This window comes from Acipenser ruthenus, chromosome 1 (assembly GCF_902713425.1).
Source record: "Acipenser ruthenus chromosome 1, fAciRut3.2 maternal haplotype, whole genome shotgun sequence".
Classification (NCBI taxonomy): domain Eukaryota; kingdom Metazoa; phylum Chordata; class Actinopteri; order Acipenseriformes; family Acipenseridae; genus Acipenser; species Acipenser ruthenus.
This window is the reverse complement of record NC_081189.1, coordinates 79334736-79359488: the sequence shown is the minus strand read 5'-3', so window position 1 is coordinate 79359488 and position 24753 is coordinate 79334736. Positions and strand designations below refer to the sequence as shown.

General features: G+C 37.0%; 2 protein-coding genes across 3 annotated transcripts in view; one reads left to right on the top strand and one right to left on the bottom strand.

Annotated features, from left to right (window-relative positions):
- Positions 1-7202, bottom strand: part of LOC117420438 (atrial natriuretic peptide receptor 2-like) — a 45831-nt gene extending 38629 nt beyond the window's left edge. The window contains exon 1 of the mRNA XM_059021988.1: positions 6783-7202. Within this exon, the coding sequence (XP_058877971.1) occupies positions 6783-7202 (420 nt within the window). The remainder of the gene's footprint in view (positions 1-6782) is intronic.
- LOC117421374 (prostaglandin reductase 1-like) lies at positions 1978-24753 on the top strand. 2 transcript variants are annotated; one of them, XM_059030348.1, is made up of 10 exons: positions 1982-2234; positions 11948-12074; positions 12341-12386; positions 14334-14393; positions 15519-15686; positions 19043-19160; positions 20196-20351; positions 22249-22354; positions 23783-23901; positions 24536-24753. In XM_059030348.1, exons 2-10 carry the CDS (start codon positions 11969-11971, stop codon positions 24644-24646), a joined length of 990 nt encoding a protein of 329 aa, XP_058886331.1. In that variant the 5' UTR covers positions 1982-2234; positions 11948-11968; the 3' UTR covers positions 24647-24753. The 2 variants fall into 2 exon arrangements, with proteins under 2 accessions (XP_058886336.1, XP_058886331.1); XM_059030353.1 differs by lacking the exon at positions 20196-20351 and having other exon boundaries at positions 1978-2234.

Below are 24753 nucleotides of genomic sequence, written 5' to 3'. Positions count from 1 at the left end.
TCATTGTGTGACCCTGAGCAAGTCACTTAACCTCCTTCTGCTCCGTCTTTCGGATGAAACATAGTTGTAAGTGACTCTGCAGCTGATGCATAGTTCACACACCCTAGTCTCTGTAAGTCGCCTTGGATAAAGGTGTCTGCTAAATAAACAAATAATTGAGGGAGGCTTATCTGGTTATGTAAATAAGTTGCTGCTACTTTATCTACCAGTAGCTGATAAAATATTGCATATTGCAACTCCATATTTTCAGTGTTATGGTAATCATACTGCTTTGATCAGTGACCTACGATGGCTGTCTTATTGTAGTCAGTGATGATAAAGACCTAACGATTCTCTAGGTCAAGTTGGACCATGGGTGTTGTCCAAGAAAAAAAAAAAAAACTTTTGTGGCAGTTTGCAAAGCTGCGGCCATACTGTCAAAATATCAGAGCTGGCACAGATCAAGGCTTGAGGAACACATGCTGCAATGGAAAATGTGTGCTGTTTCAAACCTATATATAGGTATAAAATAACAATGAGTAGCAATAACTCTGTGTGTAAGGCCGCAATTATTCAGCATTGCATAATTGGTGATGCTGAACTTGAGCCACCCTAATTAAGTACTTAGGTCACAAAATTTTAACCAATCATGTTACATTTGAAAAAAAAAAATTCTGGTGGAAATAGTTTTAATGCCCATAATAACCAAGGAGCAGTACACCTAGTCCAGCATGTGCTGGCAACAAAAATGCAGTTAGACACAGGGACACATAAGACAGTGAGTTGGTCAAACGTTTTTTCAAAAAAAAAAAAATAAATTGTGTACCTCGTTTCCCTGTCATTTTATTTTGTGTACTAATTTATTTTATTTCGTCGGTAAGAAAATTGCCCGTCTGTAAGAAAACACCGACGGAGTTAAAGGCGGCTGTTAGATCAGACTCGGTTTAGATCATTCGACACTATTGCAGTCACTCTTCCTTCCCAATGTACTATGGACATTCCGTACTGTTATTGCAAATTCAATGCGTCTAAAACACAAACATTTGGAAGCTGATAATCCACTGTTCCTATATGAGTGCAATGGGCATGTTAAGAAATAACCTTCCAAGGAATGTATTGCCCACGTGTTACCACTTATTAGATACTGTTATCGTGAGGTACAGCTACAGTGTGTTTATGTATGTGTACTTGCAATCCAATTATTCACAATTCACTGTGTCCAACTGCACCGGAACCTTTCTATAAGTGGGTGGGCCAAGGTTTGGTTTTGGGGGGAATATATGAATTATTTCTATGGGCAAATGAATCCAATTTAACAACTATGTCAAATATTGAAGCAGGTTATATATTTATAGTCTACTGGTTATTTAAATTTTGCAACAACAATACTATACACTACTACGACTAACACTAATAATGAGCTTATCTGTTGGGGGGGGGGGGGGGGGGGGGGGGGTGTTATCCCACATCGTTTAATTTACTTCAAAATAAATAAAATGTTTTTTTTGCAAAACAAACACAAATACATAAAATGACCATGTACATGTACATTTACATTGATAAAGAATTTATTGCTAAAGAATATTAAACAGCTATCAACAAAGTATTTGATTTGAAGTTCTACAGTTATTTACTGCTTCGGACACACATTACTGCTAAGAAATAAAATAATAATAATAACATTACATGAAATGGTAACAAATGTTTCAACAGTTCTGTAGTGTTACAAGATGACGAATGTAGCAACATTCGCTATCACACATAAACTCGGCTTCTTTCAGTGTACCTCTGTAGAAGCTGGCGGCGCAGCTAGCGAAACGTTAGGATTAATGTCTATCAGCACAGTTCTGGTGTCCTCTAATTTGTGGATTTATCTAATTTATCTGTGTCACTGTGTTTTGGAAGAACGAAGAGAATCCAGGTATATATATATATATATATATATATATATATATATATATATATATATATATATATATATATATATATATATATATATATATAGTGCGTGAGGCAGTGGACCGTTGGCCCATCCGTCCACGGCGCCTATGGCTGTATCAGTAGACTAGGTTAAAGTGTATCACTAGATCGGCCAATAAGAGTTTAGTAAACAAGTCAGTCCATAGCGCAGGCTGCTGACTTTCCCAGCGCAAAAAAATTGGCCAATACGCTTCTTTTGCAGGAGAAAAGAGGAACTAGTTTGATGTCAACACATTCCATAGGCGTCACCAGGAACAGTTGAATTACACAACCAGGTAAGCCTTCTAAGTGTATACTTGTTTAAAAAACCTAAACAATAAAGTTACACATACAAACCCAACAAATGTTTTAGTGCAGGGTTTTCAACCGGGTGTACTTCCAAGTGTCATCGGGGTAGTACCGCACTACGCAGGACGATTGAGAAATTGAATAAAAATGAAAGTAAAAGAAAATAATGATCTTGAATTGGCTTGTAACGGGATTATATATTCTTTAAACCACTGTGTATAACTATTTAATGTTTGTTTAGCAGCTCAAAGTGAAACACAGATGAAAACTGTAAAGGGTACTTGAGCTGAAACTACAGTTAAAAAAAAAAAGGTTGAAAACCCGTTTAAGGTATCTCTCATGCAAGGCATACATCTAACGCTACGTTTTTAGAGTCGCAGTATTATTATTATCATTTTAAATGTAATATTCTAACAGTATTCCGACAATCAACACAAATCAGGTAGTTTCTAAGATGGCTGCATAATTAAAAAGTTCCAGGAAAGGAAAGTTTACGTTCTGAACTAGTGTTTTCTGTGCCGCTGTCACGGCACATTTTATGGCGTAATAGTTAGCTAGTATTTATTATATTGTTATTATATTTATTTTTTATATTTATCAATGTTTTTTGCATCATAAATGGTTGTTTTTTTCTTAATCATGCGATTAAGCGCCTTTGCAGTAAATATAAAATACATGAAATATTGTTTAATTACGGAACAAATAAACGTTGTACATAGAAAAAGCGTATTTACCACAAGTTGTAATATATATATATATATATATATATATATATATATATATATATATATATATATATATATATATATATATATATAAACATTATTAAAGCGATCTAACAATGGAATTGTATTTCATATTACATGGCTAGTTTTAAGTTCTGTCTCCTTTCTTTTGAAAAGTAAGACAAAGTAGAACAGCTTAAATTCACAGCTGTAACGCAAACGTTATATTAAAATGGTAACATTTCAAATAAAAATAAAATGCTTATAACAATGTTAGAAGTAAAGTCTCATAATTTCTACAAATATTTGGTCGTAGTTATGTTGATGTTTATAGTCTTGAAATGCTATATGGATCATAATCAGGGAGTTGTCATGGTTACACAGAGTTGCAGACGGAAGTATTGGCAACCTTAGCTAAATAGATCATTCAAGACGTTATTTTTGTTTTTTTTTAAGCTTGTTGTCAAATGTGGTTAACATTAAGGTCGCGTAGAAGGCTTTTGTGTTTGGATGACTTTGTACAGTTGCACTGCTATAGGGCCTACCAGATGTTTTTTTTTTTTTCAATCCTTGGCTGTTAATGGTGAATTTTTGCGAGCTGCGCGAACAATTCTACATGCTATCGTCGTAATTTCCAGTAGACGTCCATCGTTGCAGTTGAATTAGTCTTCAAATACTTCTTGATTATTGTATATTTTCGTATTACAAATCCCACCCCCAATGCTCTTTATCGATTCCCCTGCTATAGTAGTTCCTGTAACAAGTGGTTTTCTCGCATCCAAATCCAACTGCTTTGTTTTGACCGTGCTGTGCTAAGTGCATAGACTGCTTTGCTTCAGTTGGTGTGTGCGTTTTACAGCTAATGGTTTTTATAATATTAATAATTTGATAAGTAGTGGTTTCTAATTGATGAAGTGTTTTAACTAGCTCACTTAAGACTAACCTTAACTTCAGATTTTAATTGAAAAGGTGCCAATATGTTTGTGATTCACAAATATTGACAATAAAACAAGTACATGATCAGATTGCATATTTCCATTGTAAAGTGCTATCGAGGACTTAATGTGTAAGCAGTAGTGAAAAACAAACAAACCATACTGTAAGTCAACTTTGGTTAAAAGCCCATTCTAGTGCACTGACCTATGGAGTGGGGTGTTAAGATAGGATAAGAAGATAAGAAAGTTTACAAATGAGAGGAGGCCATTCAGCCCATCTTGCTCGTTTGGTTGTTAGTAGCTTATTGATCTCTTTAAAGAGGCTGCATTCTAAAAATGACATTACCAATTTACAGTGACATATGTTATCAGTAAATTATATGGACATTTCATACTCTTTTATAGTATGTCATTGTCCACTATCAATTAATAGGAATGGAAATCAAATTTCAAATTGAAGCATTACATGTACTGTCTGAAACATGTACATGTAGAATGTTAAGTTGTTTATTCAGAATCTACTGCAGGGGCGTAGCTAGGATTAGAATTTTACTGCGGCAAAAAAAAAAAAGTTGAACAAACCTCTTGCAGATCCTGTTCATGTTACAAAGGTCAAAGTTATCATCTTATAAAGCCTGGAGACTGTTCATGCAAACTGCAAAGCAATATTAAGTCCCTTGGATGATGATGTTAATGTTAAAATTTGATGACCCATATTATTTCAAAGATTAAAACTAATTTTAATCTTTAAACACTGGGCAGCAGTGTGGAGTAGTGGTTAGGGCTCTGGACTCTTGACCGGAGGGTCGTGGGTTCAATCCCAGGGGGTACACTGCTGCTGTACTCTTGAGCAAGGTACTTTACCTAGATTGCTCCAGTAAAAACCCAACTGTATAAATGGGTAATTGTATGTAAAAATAATGTGATATCTTGTAACAATTGTAAGTCGCCCTGGATAAGGGTGTCTGCTAAGAAATAAATAATAATAATAATAATAATAATAATAATAATAATAATAATAATAATAATTGTCTCCCAGCAAAACCACAGCAACCTAAAATGACTATATTCACACTGTAAGAAATATGTGATTTTAAAAGGACAAGAATATAACATCAATATTAATAAGTAGATGGGTTCATACCTTTATTGACTTGCATTTGGTTCACTACTACTTAAGTTGCCTTACACTGCTGGGACTGGTAACTGCTGCTGACCGGTAAGGCTGGTGCTGACACTGGTGGGACTGGTGCTGACACTGCTGGGACTGGTGCTGATACTGTGACTGGTGCTGACACTGCTGGGACTGGTGCTGTTTGTGTACAATATTTGTATGACTCTATAGTACTTTGACAAGGTATTCACCAAAAATAACAACAATAATAATAATAATAATAATAATAATAATAATAATAATAATAATAATAATAATAATGTGATGTTCCCACCTCTGAACGCTAGATCTCCTTTGAACGTTTACACAGTTTCTCAATCAATTCTGATATTCTTTTGTCAGTATAAATCGACGATAGGAAGTAGTACAGTACTTCAGGCAGGGGAAACCAGTTGCTGAGCCAGCTATACCAGTTTAGCTACACATTTAATGTCATCATAAAAACAGGCTCTTGGATTTTTGTTGTGCTGGCGTTAAAACATTCTCCATGGGGGGAAAAAAAAAAGATTTATCAAAACATATTGCAGCTAAACATCACATTGCGCAGGGGAAAAACAACTAATATAAATGATAAATTCACTTAACATTTATTCTTACCAAGAGTTGGCTTCTTTAGAAAGAAATGTGTAATTGGTTGGTTTTTTCTCCATTTCACATTAGTGCTGCGCTGTTAACTAGAGTACAGAGTAACTTGGGAAACTGACTAATGAGAAACGTCTTTGTGGTGCGAATTTTATATACCCCAGTGTCTGTACAACCCGAGATCACAGTAATGTGAAGAAATTAAAAATAATATATTATATATCTCAATTTTACAATCTTAAAAAATAAAGTGGGTACGTTTTGGTTTTTTTAATCTTCTTTTTCATCTTCACAATTAAGAATTAAGCCGATTTTTACCAAGGCGGCTGCCTCAATGGACGCTACGCGCCTGTACTGTACTTGTATATCATGTTACACCTACCTTATTTGGCACAATTCCACTTAAATACAGTAAATCAGCACCTCCCCAACAGGTATTTCTGGTTCACAATAACTGCAGTAAACAAGGTGGGTGTTATAACTGACATTCAGTTTACTTTTGTATCTCTGCCCTGGAAATACTCAAGTCAGGCAGTAATTCAGCTCAGAAACTAAGACTACCATACCAATTAAAAAATAAAGATTAGAAATAATGTAATTAAGTGCCAAAGCATCTTCAATATTTTTCCAAATCAACAGGTCTCAATACAGAATCAGTGTCTGCTGAAAAAATAAATAAATAAATCTTGAAAATAAGTATTTTGTGCGCTCATCTAAAATAAACACTGAAGATAATGAACCCTATTACCAGTGCCCTACTGTACATATGTAAATAGCTGTATTTTGTGGTAATGTTGCCTGATCCAACTCTAATACTGCTTCTTCTGCCTCTCCTGTGCCTTCTTCACTTGCATCTTTTATCTGTTATTAAAAATGATAAAGGAATAGAAATGTAAAGGTGCATTACTAAGTTATTAAATAACAAAGTATGAAGCAGACAAAAAACAACAACAAAAAATAAACCCTAGCGTCTCGAAACACCTCTTCAATAAACCCTAGCGTCTGGAACACCTCTTCAATAAACCCTAGCGTCTGGAACACCTCTTCAATAAACCCAACCATTTGGAACCCCTCTTCAATAAACCCTACCGTTTGGAACACCTCTTCAATAAACCATACCGTCTGGAACACCTCTTCAATAAACCCTACCATTTGGAACACCTCTTCAATAAACCCTACCGTCTGGAACACCTCTTCAATAAACCCTACCGTTTGGAACACCTCTTCAATAAACCCTTCCGTCTGGAACACCTTTTCAATAAACCCTACCGTCTGGAACACCTCTTCATTAAACCCTAGCGTCTGGAACACCTCTTCAATAAACCCTACCGTTTGGAACACCTCTTCAATAAACCCTTCCGTCTGGAACACCTTTTCAATAAACCCTACCGTCTGGAACACCTCTTCATTAAACCCTAGCGTCTGGAACACCTCTTCGTCCTTTGCAGCCCTGGCCTCCAGATACTCCTGTACATTTTCTTCAGCTGTGGGAAGTGGTGCCACTGAATCGATGTCATCAAGATTGATCTGCAAAGACATATGAATACCTAAAATTATTAACAATAAACGGCCACAAAACATTGCTTAAGATTCATTTAAATTGTGTAGCTCACATGCCAGCCTTAGTTGTCTGCCATACATCAGGAAGAATGGGGTCTGCATTGTTGGAGCCTGAATGCTGGTGGTGTGGGCAAACACAATAGCCTCTAGGCCAGGGGTGGGCAATTCCAGTCCTGGAGGGCCAGTGTCCCTCCTGGTTTTTGTTCAAACTGTACCCTAAATTACTTAATCGCACCAATTAATTGCTTATTAGAAGCTTAATTGGTCAGTTGGAACGAACACCAGGAGGGACACCGGCCCTCCAGGACCAGAATTGCCCATTCCTGCTCTAGGCTGTCCTCCCACCTCTCCTGCTTTCCGGCCAGAATTTTCCCGACAGCTCTCTTGGTGGTCTGGTTGGTCCTCTCATCAGGACCATTCGTCTGGGGATGGTATGCAGAGCTAATTTGATGCCGGATGCCCCAATTCTGATAATAAAGCTCTGTATCCAGTGCATTACATTAACAAGTACAATTATACAAATAGGAATGAGACCACATTTTTCCTCATTTTTTCCTCTATACACTATTTACTGGTAGTGCACAGTGCCCTGCCATGAAAGACACATATGGAATCCTTATTTATTTTATTTTAAAAAACGCTCAGAAAATAGCTGAGAAACCAACACTTTTTTTCTTATATATATATATATATATATATATATATATATATATTGTAAAGGATTGCACCCACTTGGGTTCGTTGCCCCTTTAAAAATAGACCCAACACGACAAAAATTGATTTTTTAAGCGCTGGTGCGCTATGTTTAATAAACACAAAAATAAACAAAATACAAAACAAACACCTAGCTCTGTACGAGCACTAACTAACACCCAGGAACTCCCTGACTAACACGGGACAGCTACGCTGTTTCCCCGTCCTTCCAAAACACACTGGTTTGATACAGCCCTTTACCTCACGACTGCCAGGAAGCAGAGCACCCCTTTCTGCCGCCTTCTCCTCAGCAGCCCCGAGCAGACTGCTTGCTCTCCTTTTAAACTCCCCAAATCACGCTCAGGTGCGGACAATCATTAATAAAACAATTAACAACCAGTGCATTCTCACATGTTTCCTCGCTCTCGCAGGGAGGTTTTAACCCCCTCCCTGCTGTCTCACCCAACCCGCTATCTTACAATATATATATATATATATATATATATCTATATCTATATCTATATCTATATATATATATATATATATATATATATATATATATATATATAACAGTTTCTGATTTATTCATTAAATCAGACACACACACAGACACACACACACACACACACACACACACACACACACACATATATATATACCCAGTTCAGAAAAGATATATTTTTGATGTACTTAGTTTTTTATTTGCCGTTACTCAAATTGACATCAGACAAAAAAAGCAAAGTATTCCATGTTAAGGTGTTTTTTTCAGGTATAACACACAACTACAAATATGGTGAATGCAAAGACTTGGACCTTGTGCAAGCACTTTGTGGGTTTCCCTAAATTCAGCGATTTTGAAATGAAAGAAGAACAACTTCCAGAAACCAAAGATGGAGGTACTGAATCTTGATGATCTCTCACAGTGTATGCCTTGCTGAATTGCTTCATGTGAATTTAGGCTTTGGTAGCATTAAATTTATTAACTACAGTGTCGACTGAGGTTGGTCCTATCACTTCATTTGTTTGGGTAATAAGAGTATATCTCAGAGACCAGTAATTGGAATACCCTGTTTCAAAAACCTGTCCCGTTACCTGTTGAAGGGTAGTACGTCTGTGAATATGTTTAAAATATAATATGTTGCATCTTTTTATAACTATATGGATCTAAACAGTGCCCAATAAGTGTCAACATTGAGTTTTCAAAATAAGGGAGCTTTTATAAACAGTGCCCAATAAGTGTCAACATTGAGTTTTCAAAATAAGGGAGCTTTTATAAACTGACATCTTAGTGGCCTGAATTGAAGTGAATACCTACATAAGACAAAAGGCATACAACTATTCCACTGTGTTACTTGGTTGAATGATAGACTGTGATACAGTGCTCTAATTGCTTTTAAAAGGGAAACATTTCAAACAGAAAAACAACCATGACATGCTTTGCAATCAACTTTTCTTGTCATGGCTCCTGTGGTTCTTATTGTACTGTAGTTGTAGGTGTCTGACTTGGCAGCAGCCAATACTTTGTAAACAGGTCTATGAAATAAAAAAAAAGCCAATATACACAACATACGTGATATTGCAACATTATTCATTACACTGCACATGTGTCGGGTCAATAATACCACTGTAGCAACTATCTTCAATTTTATTGCTGTATATATACACGTGTTATCAATTAATCAATCAATCTGAATTGTTAAAGCAAGGTTGATGCTGAAATTGTAATAAAAATGCCTTTCACTATTTGTCTACTACAGATTTGCTGAACTAGTCACAACATGTAAATGTCTCTGCGTATGTAACTTTCCATTTCTATTTTATTGACTGAATGCATGCCTGCCACAGGTCTCCCTAGGGTCCCAAACCCTGTTAGGTACAGACAGGATTGCAGTAACCACAGACCATATGTACATTACCTTTGCAGAAAGTAAAGGTTTGCTGACATAATGGGGTTTAACAGTAGAGGTTTGAGCAAAATACGGGAGAAAATCTGCCCCAGGAAAAGTGTCCAAAAAACAGGAGAGTCCCAGCAAATAAGGGAGAGTTGACAGGTCTGTATTTATGAAATACAGTTTAAAACATTGCTGCCTAATACCTTTTAGTTCAGGGTGGTGCGTGTTGAATGTAGCAGCTAATAGGGGGTGCAAAAGAAAGAGTGTTGAAATAATAGTAACAGAGTTAGTTTGATAGTGACTGTTAGGTTTAGGGGTAGAGGTTAGGTTTAGAGTTAGGTTTAGGGGTACAGGTAGAGGTTAGGTTTAGGCGTAGAGGATAGGTTTAGGTTTAGGGGTATGGGTAGAGGGTTAGGGTTAAACAGACTCTCTTATAACGTATGTTGTTTAATATGTACATTTTTCCTGTTCCACAGGTAGATATTTTGCGCAAATAAGTACATCAGGGACAGCAAATGACAGTCGCGTGGCATTTGTGATGTCAGTCAAGAAAACAGTTTACTTATATTCTTCTATGTTTTTGTTGGCACAGTTGTTGTACAGTTTAAACAAATACAATTTTAATTACATTTAGCGAAAATATAAATTCGCAAAATGTTACATTGCTTGGCCCGCAAGGGCATGTTTTGTAAAAAAAAATATAAACTCCCTTTCTTTGCCAGTTAAGCTTTCTTGTATTAGTGATATTTATCGGTATTTATGTATTTATTTGACAGGGACAACAAACATTTTTTTTTAACATTTATGACATTTCTACAGAGTAAATATGTAAGCTACTTATGTTCGTAGTTACAGAAGACATTTCGAATTGTGTTTACAACATACTTTGTTTATAAAGTACTGATTTCCATTGTCCCTTGGAGTCCGTTATAAGTGGAGTGCACCTGTACTAACTAAATAGCTTACACGTTATGAAGGCACATTTGCATTTTCAAAATTACAGACTTTTTTTTTTTAGCCAGCATTATTTAAAACAATAAAACACAAAACAAAAGGGCACGTTGGCCAAACAAAACAGACAACTACGGAACCAAACAGTATATTCAAGTATATTACTGTAGCAATTGATAATTTAGTCACAGACTCACCGTCTTTTCTCTCCTCTGACACCCTCTTCTAATGAGCTGGGAGGGGGTCTTTTATTATTCTTGTGGCTGGAGCCTTAACCACCCATTAATAAATTACCTCATTTAGGCTCCAGCCACATTCCCACTGATTTAAGGATGGGGAAGTAACCCCATCCTTGCCAAATAATAACAATACTGACGGCTTTTAGCCGGCCAATAATAATAAACAGTAAAGAATGGCTTTCGTCCGTCCACACACAAACACAATTTAATATAATAATAATAATAATAATAATACATAAAATACACACAAGGAGTGGGCACCCCATCACATACCTCCATTGAAAAATGTTGGGAACCACTACTCTAAGTTATACAGTACATGTACAGAAAGGTCATTGTCTCACCTTTTAGACGCCATTTTTTTGCATCTGATTCATTATTTCTTACCTGTTATCTAACACAGAAATGATTTTCTCTCTACCAAAACTGTCTCTGAAGTTGCATGCCTCTTTGTACTAGCAATCAAGACTGTTCTTACCTTTTTTTTTAAGTACTGATTTTTTATTTTTTAAATTCAGTTAAGTTTTTCAGCGACAGGTTGCCATGCTAGGCTGTTATTCGAAGTCTTTGTGAAGTCCATTTATCAAAAGTGCACAGTGCCCTGCCATGAAAGACACATATGGAATCCTTATTTATTTTATTTTAAAAAACGCTCAGAAAATAGCTGAGAAACCAACACTTTTTTTCTTTATATATATATATATATATATATATATATATATATATATATATATATATATATATATATATATATATAACAGTTTCTGATTTATTCATTAAATCAGACACACACACACACACACACACACACACACACACACATATATATATAACCAGTTCAGAAAATATATATTTTTGATGTACTTAGTTTTTTATCATTGCCGTTACTCAAATTGACATCAGACAAAAAAAGCAATTGAGTATTCCATGTTAAGGTGTTTTTTTTCAGGTATAACACACAACTACAAATATGGTGAATGCAAAGACCTGGACCTTGTGCAAGCACTTTGTGGGTTTCCCTAAATTCAGCGATTTTGAAATGAAAGAAGAACAACTTCCAGAAACCAAAGATGGAGGTACTGAATCTTGATGATCTCTCACAGTGTATGCCTTGCTGAATTGCTTCATGTGAATTTAGGCTTTGGTAGCATTAAATTTATTAACTACAGTGTCGACTGAGGTTGGTCCTATCACTTCATTTGTTTGGGTAATAAGAGTATATCTCAGAGACCAGTAATTGGAATACCCTGTTTCAAAAACCTGTCCCGTTACCTGTTGAAGGGTAGTACGTCTGTGAATATGTTTAAAATATAATATGTTGCATCTTTTTATAACTTTGCAGAGGTCCTGCTTGAGGCTGTTTTTCTCAGTGTGGATCCATACATGAGGTAAGAATCTTGAAAAAAACATATAGGGGTTAAAAGTGCTTCCTTTTCAATTCGAAGACAACCACAAACCATACTTATGGAATATGCCTGCCTATTGGTAGGTATTCACTGAGCTCTTATATCAGAGCTGCCGATAGGCCCCTTCCTGGGGTGATGTCCTTGGTCCCGCCTACCGAGGGATTAAATAGTCAGCCCACGGAAGCCATTTCTCTTTTTGCTTTTCAAGACGGTAAGGTAAGACCTGTGTTAGCACCTGAGTGTATTTTGAAAGAGCTTTTCCAAGTCGACTGCATTCGTGCTGAAAGCTGGCTTTCCGCTTTCGTGGAATCAGCGGCTCTAAAATAAAGCCTCTTTTCTACTGTCTGTCGTATGTGTGCGACTACCTGTGCAGTATTGATTTAAAGGAGTGTGTGTGTGTTGTCTTTTCAAGCCTACACTCTTGGGGAGAAGGCAGTTTCTCCGCCGGGGCTAGGCTCTGCTGTACCCCTGCCATTGAGTGATTCCGCCGGCTGCTGTGTGTGCAGTTGGGCGAAATTAATAAAAATAAATCAATCAATCAATAAAAATTCTACTTTTGTTGTTGCGTGTCCACCTGTGCGTTGACCCGATCGCACAACTTCGCTTTGCCTACGTTGTGCTGTAGATTAGCTGCAGTGCAAAAACACAACAGCCAGTCAGCCGTGGTTTTCCTCCACCGGGGCTGCGTTTTTACTTGTTCCCCCCTGTTGTTTTCAAATTCGCCTGCCGCGGCTTTAGCTTGTGTGTCTCCCTGGTGTATGCTGCTGCCCAGGTGTGTGACTAAAGTACTCAAACAGCTGACCCTAATTATCTCTTTAATTGGGTTGAGTTAACTAGGGGGGTGTCACAAAGACGGCCAGAGTGGGTGGCGTCAGACCGGAAGCAGGAAGGAATTCAAACACAGACAGACGGTGATGGTGATGAGCTGAGTGCAATGGCTGCACTCAGCGTTTATTAACAAAATAAAAGGTTTCAAACAGCACAAAAACAGGACACGGCACTTGACGCCAAAATAAACAGACATACAAAACGACTAAACACTAAACAGACGGTGCAGGACAGACAGACGAACAAACACGGTGAGTGAAAACACGTTAACTATTACTCTTATTCTAACAATTACTACCTCCGTCTCCAATCCCGTTCTCCACTCACCGAACACCCAACCCCGACTGCATGCTACGTGTCTCTATATATACTGTTGTGCTGGGATTCAATTACTAATTAATTATTCACTTGAATCCCAGCACGTGTATTAATTCTGTGCAACCCCGTGCCACACATTATACACATTTTATCTGCACGTGAAGTGATGTGCCATCCTCGTGCCTAAATATAATTATACACTTTAAACACACGTGAAACACAGACCCGTTTATATCCCGTGTACCAATCTATACACCAACATTAACATACGCACCCATACATACATACACAGAACACACAAATGCACACAGGGGCGGGGCACTTTGCCACAGGGGGGCAATAACTTTTTCACACCTGAAGATTGCATGTTTGATTACCTTGCACACCAAACAAATGAAAGAAGCACCAAACTTTGGTGTCATTTTTTCTCTCAGACTCCCTCTATATACTACTACAACCCTCAAAAAATCTGACCAAATACAATGTGAAAAATGTGCAAAAATGCAGAAAATCAGACAGGGCAAATACATTTTCACGGCATTGTGCATCCCCCTGACACAGCTGTTAATATATTAACAGACAGATTGTGATATTCGTAAACAAAGCTTTATCCCAATTGGAAATGCGGTTAGATTGAAATCCAAATGTGTGACAAAATAGTCCATATAGCTACCTCTACATGTAGCTCCTCAATGTTGGAGTTCATAAGTGTCCCATGCTGAGCTTTATGGAAATAAATTGCTTTCTATGGGAAAGAATGAAATTGGATGTTTTATTTTTCAGGCCATACAGCGCGGTCCTTATGAAGGAAGGCGACGTGATGATTGGAAGTCAAGTTGCTAGGTAAACATGGAACCCTTTCTTTGGAGTAGCAGATCATTATGGGTGCATGTACAGGAAATGTTTGTTTATGCTTTTATTTTTTATTTTGGTTGATTGCTTTGCAGCTACTCATTAAATGAAGTTTGAGATTTAAATATATTCTGAATGATGGGTGATATGATATCAAATAACCAACTACTCTTTCTTACTGTTACTACTTGCTAAATAGAAAGGGGAATTCAACCTCTTTTTCTAATTTTGGCTATATTCACATTCACAGAATAACATGAGGAAAAATGATCACAATAGACACTTATTCAGAAGTTGAATCACTAGGTTTGCTCTTAAACATTTTCCTTCCATAAGTGAATATATTTCGGGAACTGTATAGTGTTTACATCTTTGGAGTCGGCCGCATCCCTTTTGATTTAAGGTAAAAGCGAAAAATAAAGTATTTAACAGTATAAACCTCATGATAAACTGCTGAAGACAATATTGTTTTAGAATTTAAATGACTAAAGGCACAAGTGAAGCAAAAGGAACATTTTAAAATCTTTAAAATACTAAATAAAGCAGTGTAAAAGTTACAAGCAATGTTTTGTTTTCTAAAAGATATTTTAGTTTCCTGCACTTTCCACATATATATTTTACATTTAAAATTGCAATTTGAGCATTTGAGCTGTAGGGCGTAAATTGCTTCAACCTGAAAGTTAGGTGTGAAAATAAAACTTTCTTTAAACTAGTATTGTACCACATATTAATGTTATCATTCCGTTATATTCATCGCTTTGATTTTTGACAACTGCTTGTCCCAGGATTTACTGTGTCCAGGAACTGCTTAATTATCAATATCCAGTAGCATGTGATACTTGATGCAGGTGCCCTTATAAAGGTTTCCTGTAGTAAAAGCATAGCGAAGTGTAAAAAAAACCACAGTGGAAGCATGCTTAAGCCCAGAGGGGTATGGTAAAGCACATTAAAAAAAAAAAACATGACAAACCAGGGTATGCTATATAAATGCATTGTATGGGGAAAATGTTAAAAGTGCATAAATACTGTGTAAAAACAACATGGATATTTTTTTATAGAGTGCAATGCATAGTAATAATTGCTTATTGTACTGTAACATTACATTTTTTATTCCAGGGTTGTTGAAAGTAAAAACCCCAGTTTCCCTGTTGGTTGCTATGTGGTTGCCAGTACAGGTTGGAGAACTCACTCAATCTCTGATGGAAAGGATCTGCAGCTTCTTCTCACAGACTGGCCAGACAACATCCCCAAGTCATTGGGGCTTGGAACCATTGGAATGCCAGGGTAAAGTACACTAGGCTGCCCACAAAATTAGTGGGCAATGTCAGTTGCCATACCTGAGTTGAGTAATAACTTCATATACCTGCCCCCTGCTCCAATGGAGCCTGATGCTTTTATTTAGTACAGCAGGCATCATATTGGTCTCTGAACCCAGAGATCAGGGTGGATTATGTTAACGTAACTTTTCAGCAGAGCCAAACAATAGTAAATGATGTGGCAACTGATTTACTCAATTTAATACAGTATCAAAAATAACTAGTATTGAACAAGGAAAATATGAGCACATGGTTTAGCAAGCTGTTACTCAGTTATATGTGTAGCCACTATAGGGACATTTATATCCATTTTATAAAATTAGATATGCATCACTCAGTTTAAAAAGAAAGAAAAAGAAAAGAAAAATACTTAAAACAAATGTACACATATACTCTCACGATCACAGTCTTGCATTAAATGCAGGAAAAGTCAAATTTCTAACAGGGTGTAGCAGTGGTGAATAAACATTCATAATGCTTTGTGACAGGCTGACCGGGGTAAGGAGACTCAGAGTCAGGATGTGCAGGGAAAATAAAAGACTTTTAGTTAAACAAAATACACAAAACAAAAGGCACAATGGCCAACCAAAAAGACAAACACAAAAACAGGCTCTAAACAAACTATACCAAAAATAACCACTCACTCTCTCATACAGGTTTTCTCACTCTCACAAACACTCACCAACTAACATACCCAACCACTCCCTTTTATACAGGTGCCTGGGCTAACTGGGCAATTCGCAACTCATTAGCCCAGGCACATTCCACACATTCCTCACACAAACTCACTGAACCACACCCCAAACTCACTCTAAACAATACAAAAAACACAAAACCACCACAAAACAGGCTGCACCCCATCACATGCTTACAAAACAATCACTCTGAACTGAAACCTCCCTTCATCTCCCCTGCAATGGCAACCCCACTTAATGACGTGTTACGTTTGTGTTCTCCCTCTGCGTCATTAGCAAAGGGGGCCGGTTGTACTAACGAGATTTAAAAAAAAATAGGCCACATTTTACTAAACATTTTAAAACTATTAAATAAAAGATTACCACAATGAACATTATCGTTATATGTTGTTTAAAACATAATAACACAATATATTTATAATAAAGTTGAATTCTTAACTATAAACAACAGTAACACGTTTAAAGTTTGGGAGTCGCTGTCTGTAGTAGCTTGGTGGTGTTTACATTATCATCAGCATATTTTAAGTGATTGGAAGCTTAAATAAACATCCTTTTCTTATACCAATTCAATACTATAGCATCATTTTAATAGCAAAACTGTATTGATCTTACTTACAGGTATTTAAATTGTGGGGAAACCTCAGCATTTCCAGAAATATATTTTATTCTCGTACCTAGTCCCATTAAATCTGCATTATGCCACACTCGCTCTAGCGTTCAGAGATGAAGGGCCTCATTTACGAAAGGGCACACAATTAGAACTATTACAATCAGAACTGTTATTGCAGTGTTTAAAAAGTAAAACATTCACTGGCAGCTCTGACAAACCAGAAGGCAATCCTTCATATTGTAGCATTTTCGGTGGCTATCGACTTAACTTAAAATAATCAACACTTTGCAGGCGCCAGGATTTAGTGTGTCGCTGAATCAGGTTTATTTCCTCAGGCTAACTCTGTTGGCCAAGCCCATGCCAAAAGAAAATAATAAAACTTATCTATAACCAGTCGCTCTCTCCTCTCATACAGCCCCAGTCATTTGTATAACAAGCCACGTAGTGTTTTTCCCCATAAGCTAGCACACTGTTTGTTTATCTGGTTCGTCAGAGCACAACACAGTTCCCCGTAGAACGTTGTTTCACCCACTAACATGGAGGACCCCTGAGGCCACTATATATAGCTCCATCCCACTTGATCCCCTCCTCCCCTGAAGACAAGGGGGTCACAGGGAGCCTCAACTACCACCCCTCCCACACTTGTTTCCCTATTTACCCCCAGAACACACCGGGAGACACACATACACTCATGCTCCTAACTAAGATCCCCAAACAATCTCTCTCACCCCACATACATATTTTTACACCCCCCCCCCCCCATTCCCCTAATGGCGCGGGCGGTCTCACAATACACAAGAATGACACCCAAACAAACAGGCACACAACTGTTTACTACAGTCCCTGCAGGGCAGCGATACAGCAGTCCAAAAGTTCCAAGATCGTTACAATATATTCAAATCCATTTATACAAAGTCTCCCAGCTTTCTTGAAAAGATCTGCGTTTCCCTCATTTTTCTTTTGTATTTGTTATGCTTTCATCAGTATCCAACCTAGTAAATTCACCTTCGGTCAGTTCTGGCAGATTTTACTGACCGAAGTAAAAATGCAGCCACCTAGCTAACAATTTCATCTTGAGGGCTACAGTGAAACGTACCGTCTTTAAATAGTGAAGACCATGTGTGTACGCGAGTACATTAATTAGTGTAGGTAGTAATTCATAGTTATTAATCAATCACAGGCTGAAATCGCCAACTCCACAAACCAGCCAGCTTTTTTGTAAATAGCAACACATGTAAAGAACAGTGAAATAAACATTGTATTTGTGTCATCAGTGTCAATTTCAGGCAGAGCTTCGTGGGTGGCAAGGTGACACAGCTGAGAATTTGTCCTCTGTCATCCTGTCTGGTGCTGTTGGTATCAGTTTCTCAGCACACAGTACATTAGACGCTCAGTAATCACTCAGTAACGAGGTGCAAACACTCAGAGTGATTGAACACTCTGTACGAGTGTTTACCAAAGTGCCTTTGTTAATAATAATAATAATAATAATAATAATAATAATAATAATAATAATAATAATAATAATAATAATAATCTAAATTTATATCAGTGTTTATTGTTTAGGAAAGTACAATTTAAGCCTAATATTTTTAGGGACCCCAACTGTTTCACATAAGGACTAGTAAGTTTACATCAGGACTAGTAAGTTTGAAAAGGCACTAGTCCTTTGGACAAGTACCACAATTTTGTTAGTTTCTATCCCGTATAAGTATATATAATATTATATGAAAACTGGAATCCTTCTGATATTCATTTAATCAGGATTGTAAATAAACCCACAGTCTGGATAAACAACAAAAAACATAAATGGTCGCAGAGCTGAATGACAGATTTGTCTGCAAATTTTCAGACCATATGGTGGTAACCTTGTCCATTGCCTGTTGATGGTGGCAACTCCAACATAAACTCTGAGGCATTTTAAAGTGAACCTTTTCAATACCTTGCAGGTAATACAAGTAATCCATTGATTTTCTAGTAGTTCACCGTGTTGAATGATATTTTCTTTTCTTTCGGCAGGTTAACTGCTTACTACGGCCTCATGGAAGTGTGCCAGGTAAAAGATGGAGACATTGTGTTGGTTAATGCTGCCGCTGGAGCTGTTGGTTCGGTGGTTGGGCAGATTGCTAAAATAAAAGTAAGTGCTTCCCATCTTTTTATTAGGCACCCACTGTCCATGGTCCGATAAACAGACTACACAATTGGGGTTATGAATATAAATAGACAGTGGTTCCAGATCGTCCAGGTAATTCACTGTGACACATTTTTATGTCTGATTCATAATAAATATGGTGATAAATATCATACTGTATTATTTTTGGAGACAGTTGTTTATTGGCATGTTTAAATTAACTTCGCCTACTTCTGATATCAGCAGAGCTGACGATAGAGATAGTACAGCCCCAGTAATGGAAAGAGACAGCAGTGTGGAGTAGTGGTTAGGGCTCTGGACTCTTGACCGGAGGGTCGTGGGTTCAATCCCAGGTGGGGGACACTGCTGCTGTAGCCTTGAGCAAGGTACTTTACCTAGATTGCTCCAGTAAAAACCCAACTGTATAAATGGGTAATTGTGTGTAAAAAATAATGTCATTGTATGTAAAAATAATGTGATATCTTGTAACAATTGTAAGTCGCCCTGGATAAGGGTGTCTGCTAAGAAAATAATAATAATAATAAAAATAATAATAATAATAATTAAACAAATAAATAAATGAATGTTATTACAGCATATGTTATTTGCAATACAATTTTGTTTATGAATTAGCTGTTGGTTGTCGACCAGAGTACTGCCATTGTCACAATGCTGAAGCTAAAATGACAATAAACCCAATTTATGAATGAGAAAAAAACTTCCAATAACCACCTCTGAAAACCGGACAGTAGGTTTTATGCATAACCTCCAATGTCTCGGAGATTGTAGTGTTGGTTGCACTAGGTTACAAATTGAAGGGTGATATCCCGTATGGTCTCAGCGTGGCTATGGGCCACAAAATCTCATTACACTGATTTGCTTCTACATAGCTAAGTGTACTTTTTGGTTGGTTTGTTTTATTTTGTTTTTTTAATAGATGCCACAGTTTTAAAAATGTTCTTGTTGACATACGTTTGTAGGAATATAGTGCCAGTAGAATTGCATCACAAGACTTCATTTTGTATAATCTATTTATTTTAGGGCTTCAAAGTAGTTGGCTGTGCTGGATCTGACAAAAAGGTTGCTTATTTAAAACAAATTGGATTTGATGAGGCCTTCAACTATAAAACCGTCAGCTCTTTGGCAGAAGCACTGAAGAAATGTTCGGCAGAAGGATATGACTGCTATTTTGATAATGTAAGTTCAAATTCTTATTTGGAGCAAATATACAGTAATGCAAGCAGAGCAAAACTTGTATTTATTTTTTTTTACCTCTTTTGTCTTTTTAATTAATCTACTTACGTATATAAGTGGGGTAGCCGATGTGGTGACATCAGCCCAGAATGCAGGAAGGAAAACACACAGGCAGTATTGCAGGGGCAAAGGCATTTCCACCGTTTATTTAAACAACAAAAATGAAATAAAAGGGTTAACAAAAAAACACACTTGCAGAGCGAAAATAAAAGTTCAAACCAAAACAAATCACGAACACAAAACAACCAGTACAGGTCAGGCTGGGCAAACGCTGTCACTGATCCTGTATTTTTTTTTAAATTTTCTTTTCTCCTTTCTCCTCTCGCTCTCCCGTACTCTACTCTGTACACCCACCACGAGTGCAGAGAGCTGCAGGCTTTTATGCAGATGACCATCTCCTGATTTGCAACAATTAAACAATTAATTAACTCGGGAGATAGTCACCTTCTGCACAAGGTTTTTTTTTTATTTTTTAATTGTTGCCAATTATTTTTTTATTATTTTCCCCCCAATTTGAAATGGCCAATTATTTATAGGTTCAGCTTACCGCTACCACCCCTGCGCTGACTCGGGAGGGCAAAGACGAACACACGCTGTCCTCCGAAGCGTGTGCTGTCAGCTGACCGCTTTTTTCACCATGCAGCTACACAAGAGCTACAGCATCGGAGGACAACGCAGCTCTTGGGCAGCTTACAGGCAAGCCTACAGGGGTCGCTGGTGCGCAGTGAGCCGAAGACACCCTGGCCGACCTATTGAGCGCCAATTGAGCGCCGCCCCCTGGAAGCTCCCGGCCTCGGTCGGCAAAGGAATAGCCTGGACTCGAACTCGCGACATCCAGACTATAGAGCGCATCCTGCACTCCATGTGGAGCGTCTTCACTGGATGCGCCACTCAGGAGCCCCCTTGCACAAGGTTTTTAATGTGGATGGGGCTTCCCATCCACGCTGCAAAACAATACAAAACATACAGCGCTTCACCGTCACATTTAATAAAACAATAACAAAACAACACGGCTACGCCGTCATATATACAAATAATAATAATAATAATAATAATAATAATAATAATAATAATACAACAAAACAAATACAAAATAATAAATTGCACAGGGCGGAGGGGTACCCCGTTTTAAAATAAACAATACATTTATGGCAGGGCTTTGCCCTGCCCTCTTTTCATGTACACACATATATATATATATATATATATATATATATATATATATATATATATATATATATATATATATATATATATATATATATAATGGGTAGATCAATTAAAAGACAAAAGAGGTAAAAAAAATAGGTATTTGAAATGTTACAAAGACTGCTCCTAATTTAAGTTGCTGCCCTCATGGTAAACATGATTGATTGTTGCCATAGTGACATGCTGTCATCATGATAGGGAAGTTGGTAAACTGTTCTAAAACTGCATTATTTCTTGCTACAGCTCCTTAAAGTTCACTTAATTGTACTACAGCTGGTTGTGGGAAATAAATTATTTTCTATACTAGAAGTGGGAAGAAATAAGTAATGCTTTTTGCCAGTAATAAATAAAAACAAACTCATGTTGCATACTTCAAAAATACACCAGGCCTTAATGATCTAAATAAAAATAAAAAATCAAGACCTCATAGAATGCTATTGTGTGGTGTTTAGAACATTTTTAATGATGTGACTTTCTGACGACCCCTGCATATACTATTGGAGCATTCTGCAATTTTGATCACTTCTTTCCTAGACCTGTGCTGACCTGCCATGTTTGAAACTATTTCAAACAGCTCTTAATGAATAAAGTGTCATATGGATGTATGTGATAACAAATGCCTTGCTCTTAGGTTGGAGGGCAATTTTCTAGCGTTGCTTTAGAGCAGATGCGAGTATTTGGAAGGATTGCTGTGTGTGGAGGCATCTCCTTGTACAACGATACTACAAAGCAGACAGGTACAGTTTAGCATTCTATATGTTAAATAACAATAATACAAAGCTTTATATTGATTCAGAAGTAGACTGGGTGAATCTGCTATACTAAGGCATTACAAAACCTATAAGGATGTCTTAAAATGTTTACTTTGAGAAATAAATAACTGATTATAAGTATTTTAAATATATTAGAAGTCTGAACACAGGGTCTGTTTCAAAATGCCATGTTTCGTACACTGATTTTAGACTTACGACACAGGGAATAATAAACAGACAACAGTCTTATTCCTCCAATCATGTGCGGTATCTCAGTGCTGTGGGTGGGCAAAGAGTTTTGATTGGAGCAGGTCTCAGATGGGGCTGGAGCTTGATGACTTCATTACATTCTAGCTGTAGCGCAGCGGTTCTCAACTGGGGGGGTGTATCAAACTTTCTAGGGGAACGTAATAATTAATAAAATACAATTTTATACAAACATGAAATTTACTAACGCGCAAATGTGTTATTTTACCTATGATACTAGTAGATATTTAATCTAGAAAATCACGCTTAATAAAGCAACTAAATTGCTAAATGCATAATGGTCTACAAAAAATATGAAGGAAGTTACTTCAAAATTAGATGTACCTTTGTTGGCATCGCAGATCAGCCTTGTCTGTGGTGATGTACTGGCTAATTGCAGACTATTTTTTTTTTTTTAAAAGAAAAAGTACAGCCGGAGAAACGTGTTTTAAGTTTTTGTAGCAATTTCGGTAATATTTTTTTTTTAGGAGAAAGAAGTGACAAGTTTATCGAAATTTTAAAAACAGTAAAGTTAACAGGATGTCACATTTTACAAAAAGGTATCGGTTAAGTGTGTTTTTTGTTTTGTTATGATGTTTGAACATTGGTATTAATTGTGGTGTTCTGTATGTAAGGGATGGCATCTGTACATAGGATAAGATGTACTGGCATTTTGTCAAATACTTCAATATGATTGGTTGATTTCTGATGTGTGTGGGACGTAATTAAAAAAGGTAGAGCTTGGTCATCATTTTGCTGAGCAGCAGCAGTGTGAACAGGCGCTGTGTGTGTGTCTGTGTCCGACATTAAAGCAATAAAAAAACAGTTCGAATAAGCATGTTCTCCGGTTCAAGCCACCTTTTCTATTTCATTGGTTCAGCTACTAAATCCCTGTGCTTGTCTTGCTGCAGATTTAATATAACATGCTTCTAAAAATGCACTGTTTGCCACCAAATTCTTTCAAATGTATTCTAAGAAGAAAATGTCACTGATGAGGGCCTGTGCTCCCCACTTTTAAAATCCTGCTGACGCCCATGGTCTTGACACATCACATTTGTATTGGAATGCAAAACATAACCAACTCCTTAATAGCATAGCATTACAGTACAAATTTTACTTTAAAAAAAATCTGGACATCAGTGATTTTTATTTCCCATTTCTGTTCAGGTCCTTATGTCCAGACCCTTATGATCTTTAAGCAACTCAGAATGGAGGGATTCCTTGTGAGCAGATGGAAACACAAAGATGAGGAAACTCTAAAACAACTAATGGCATGGGTGAAGGAGGTAAACCTAAATATAATGTTTGATTAGATATGATTTGGGTACCTGTCTGAAAGGTGTACTTGCTAGCACTTCTCTTTCTTTCATAAGCTTTCCCGGTGAGTCATCACCACTACAAAATTAACTGGGTTTATTTTTTTGCACTTAAAAAATGGTAGGTTGAATGACCTTCCTTTCTTGGCTGCCATGTTCACAGGTTATCTCGTCACTGTAAAAGTTAAACATAATACCAAGGGTGCTCAGAAAATGTTTCCCAATTTACATCAGCTCAAAAACTAGGTCTGCGAGTATCTGACAACCACATGCTCTTGTTACAACCCTGTGACACTTCTTTTGTCCACTAAAGCACACATCTCTATAGCAATGCCTTTTATGTTTCAAATGAATTACTGTAATTTTGTTCTCATATTTCTCTCTTTGTAAAACAACCTTAATTTGATCTACCACGTACATGAAAGAAAAAAACTATATTCTGTATGGACTTAAGCTCTTTACCATACAGTTTTGAAAACTTCTTGGTGTACGCCTAGACTTCTCCTCAATGTAACAAAGGCATTTTAATACAAAAGTACAGTCATGAGTCAAGGACAATCACATGGCACAAATGATTAATGTTTGTTTTTTGTTTCATTTACAGGGTAAGCTGAAGTACGAAGAGCATATCACAAAGGGCTTTGAAAACATGCCTGCAGCCTTTATGGGAATGCTGAAGGGAGAAAACACTGGCAAAGCTGTTGTTGCAGTTTAAGAAGTGCAGTATAATTCACAAATGTTGGGTTTTCTTTTAGCTCTGACGAACATTTTGTGAAGTTTACATGTTTTGTAATAACCCAAAATAAAAGATACTTTTAAATA

Excerpts from the sequence above, each read along its gene's own strand:
- LOC117421374 (XM_059030348.1), top strand. The coding sequence starts at position 11,969 with ATGGTGAATGCAAAGACCTGGACCTTGTGCAAGCACTTTGTGGGTTTC. Across the intron at positions 12,387-14,333 it reads AGTGTGGATCCATACATGAG|GCCATACAGCGCGGTCCTTA; the intron begins GTAAGAATCTTG and ends TTTATTTTTCAG. Across the intron at positions 14,394-15,518 it reads ATTGGAAGTCAAGTTGCTAG|GGTTGTTGAAAGTAAAAACC; the intron begins GTAAACATGGAA and ends TTTTTATTCCAG.